Source organism: Octopus bimaculoides, chromosome 7 (genome assembly GCF_001194135.2).
Source record: "Octopus bimaculoides isolate UCB-OBI-ISO-001 chromosome 7, ASM119413v2, whole genome shotgun sequence".
Lineage (NCBI taxonomy): Eukaryota > Metazoa > Mollusca > Cephalopoda > Octopoda > Octopodidae > Octopus > Octopus bimaculoides.
Window position 1 is genome coordinate 94,621,821 of NC_068987.1, and position 2,375 is coordinate 94,624,195.

The 2,375-nt window shown below is 37.1% G+C and overlaps 1 protein-coding gene across 12 annotated transcripts in view; it reads left to right on the forward strand.

Moving 5' to 3' along the window:
- Positions 1–2,375, forward strand: part of LOC106883309 (teneurin-m) — a 487,309-nt gene that overhangs the window by 189,783 nt on the left and 295,151 nt on the right. For all 12 annotated transcript variants that reach the window (XM_052969805.1, XM_052969800.1, XM_052969804.1 and 9 more), the window contains one exon: positions 477–751. In XM_052969805.1, coding sequence (XP_052825765.1) covers positions 574–751 — 178 coding nt within the window. In that variant the 5' untranslated portion in view covers positions 477–573. The remainder of the gene's footprint in view (positions 1–476; positions 752–2,375) is intronic.

Genomic DNA, 2,375 nt, shown 5'->3' on the forward strand with positions numbered 1-2,375 from the left:
GTTCTTTTTCTTCTGCTCAGTTGCATTTTGTCTCTCTTTATGTTCTGAGTTCAAATTCCACCAAGATTGACTCAAACTTTCATCCTTTTGAGGGTTAATGAAATAAGTACCAATCAATATAATAAAACTTTTCCCTACCCTTAAAAAACTGTTGGCCTTGCACCCAAAATTTGAAACTATTATTATTATTATTATTATTATTATTATTATTATTATTATTATTATTATGATCATCATCATCTTTCATCCATAACCACTTACGCCACTCATGGCTATGAGTCCTGGGTTTGTTCTATGACTCTCAGACTTTTGTGATTCCGAAAAAAAGATTAGAAAATTTTATGGTGAGTGTCTAAAGTATGTTACACTGAATTCTTTGGAATTGATACCTCCTTACTATTTTGTATTGTTCCCATCTCTCTCCAGCATTATGCAAATGTATGCTTATTTATCAACATTCTCCCTTCTTTCCACAGAGCTGTGATTTGCAACCGACAATTAATTACCAAGTCGGATATGAATTAAAAAAATCTACAAATGAAACCAACCAAGAGATAATATTACTATTTCATAATGGATGGCAATTCTAAGAGTAAAAATAGGGAGTCTCGAACTCACAGGGCACGCCGAGCCAAAAATTCGGGAAGCAGAACTTACAGCTCTTCAGATGAAGATTTTCACTCGGATGATAACCTTCGTCCCTATGAGGAAGTTAAAATCGCACACCATGACAAAAAATTGTCTGGCTTAGGTAAGTAGGAAAAAAAAGAAAAAATTTATGCGTACAATTTTTATTTTTCTATCTGAAAAAAATTATTTTACATATTGCAAATACGAAATTGCTTGCATGTGCACACACAAATACATATGCACTGGACACACACATACACACACACACACACATGCGTGTGTGCATCATCTGTTTAACATTGGTTTTCTGTACCAGCATAGCTTGAATGGGAATTGATTTGAGGTAGGATTCATGCAGATGCTCTTCCTGTCACCAACCCATATCAGTTTTTCAAGGAAGGGATTTTTTTCTATTCCACAGGTCTTGAAAAGCACAAAGTGACTGGTTGCAATTTTTTACAAAGAATGTGACCACCACCATTGTTTCACCTAAACAGTGACAAGTGAAATAATGTTCATACAAATTTACACACACACATACACATTGGCACAAACATGCACATATATGTAAGTGCAGGTATGGTGGTGCGGTTAAAAGGTTTTAATTTCCAACCACATGGTTTCAAGTTCAGTTACACTGCTTGTCACCTTGCACAAGTGTCTTCTTTTATTGCTCTGAGCTGAACAAAGCCTTATGACTACATTTGGTGGATAGAATCTGAAAGAACCCTGTCTATATATGTGTATATATGTATATGCGCTTGTGTGTGTGTGTGTGCATGTATGTATGTTTGTATCATCTTGTTTTGAGATTACCTGATAATTGTATATAAGTGTCACTGCCATACATAAAGTATAGTTTGTTTCCAATCTTTCATGAAAATTTGTCTGACCCATGGTCACTTGGAAGCAGGTGGGAGCTGTTTACAAAGAGGGCATCTGAACATAGAAAATCTGCCCCACCAAATGTCATTTTTCTTACATGTAAACATGTTAGAAAAATGAATGCTAGAATGAGGATAACCATTATAAGACATATGATGGTCGTCATGTTGTTTCCATATAGCAAAGTCACTCAGAAGGTATTAGTCACCCTCAGGCTATTGACCCAAACACACTGACCCAAAGTGCCACACAATGATACTGATCCTGAAATTACATGAATCTGGCATTGGTCTTCTAAATCATAAATTCATGCCTCTACCGCTTCCTGTATGTGTGTGTGTATGTATATCTGTACGAGAGTGGAGGCGCAATGGCCCAGTAGTTAGGGCAGTGGACTCGTGGTTGTGGGATCATGGTTTCCATTCCCAGATCAGGCGTTGTGAGTGTTTATTGCGCAAAAACACCTAAAGCTCTATGAGGTTCCAGCAGGGGATGGTGGCAAACCCTGCTGTACTCATTCACCACAACTTTCTCTCACTCTTTCTTCCTGTTTCTGTTGTATCTGTATTTCAAAGGGCCAGCTTTGTCACACTCTGTGTCACACGCTGAATCTCCCCAAGAACTATGTTGAGGGTACACGTGTCTGTGGAGTACTCAACCACTTGCTCATTAATTTCTCAAGCAGGCTGTTTTGTCAATCAGATCAACTGGAACCCTTGTCATCGTAACCGACAGAGTGCCACGATCTGTACAGGAATGTACACATGTCTACATATGTATATGGATGTTACATGTGCATATATGTATATGGTATATATACATGCATGTATATATATATATATATATATATATATATATAT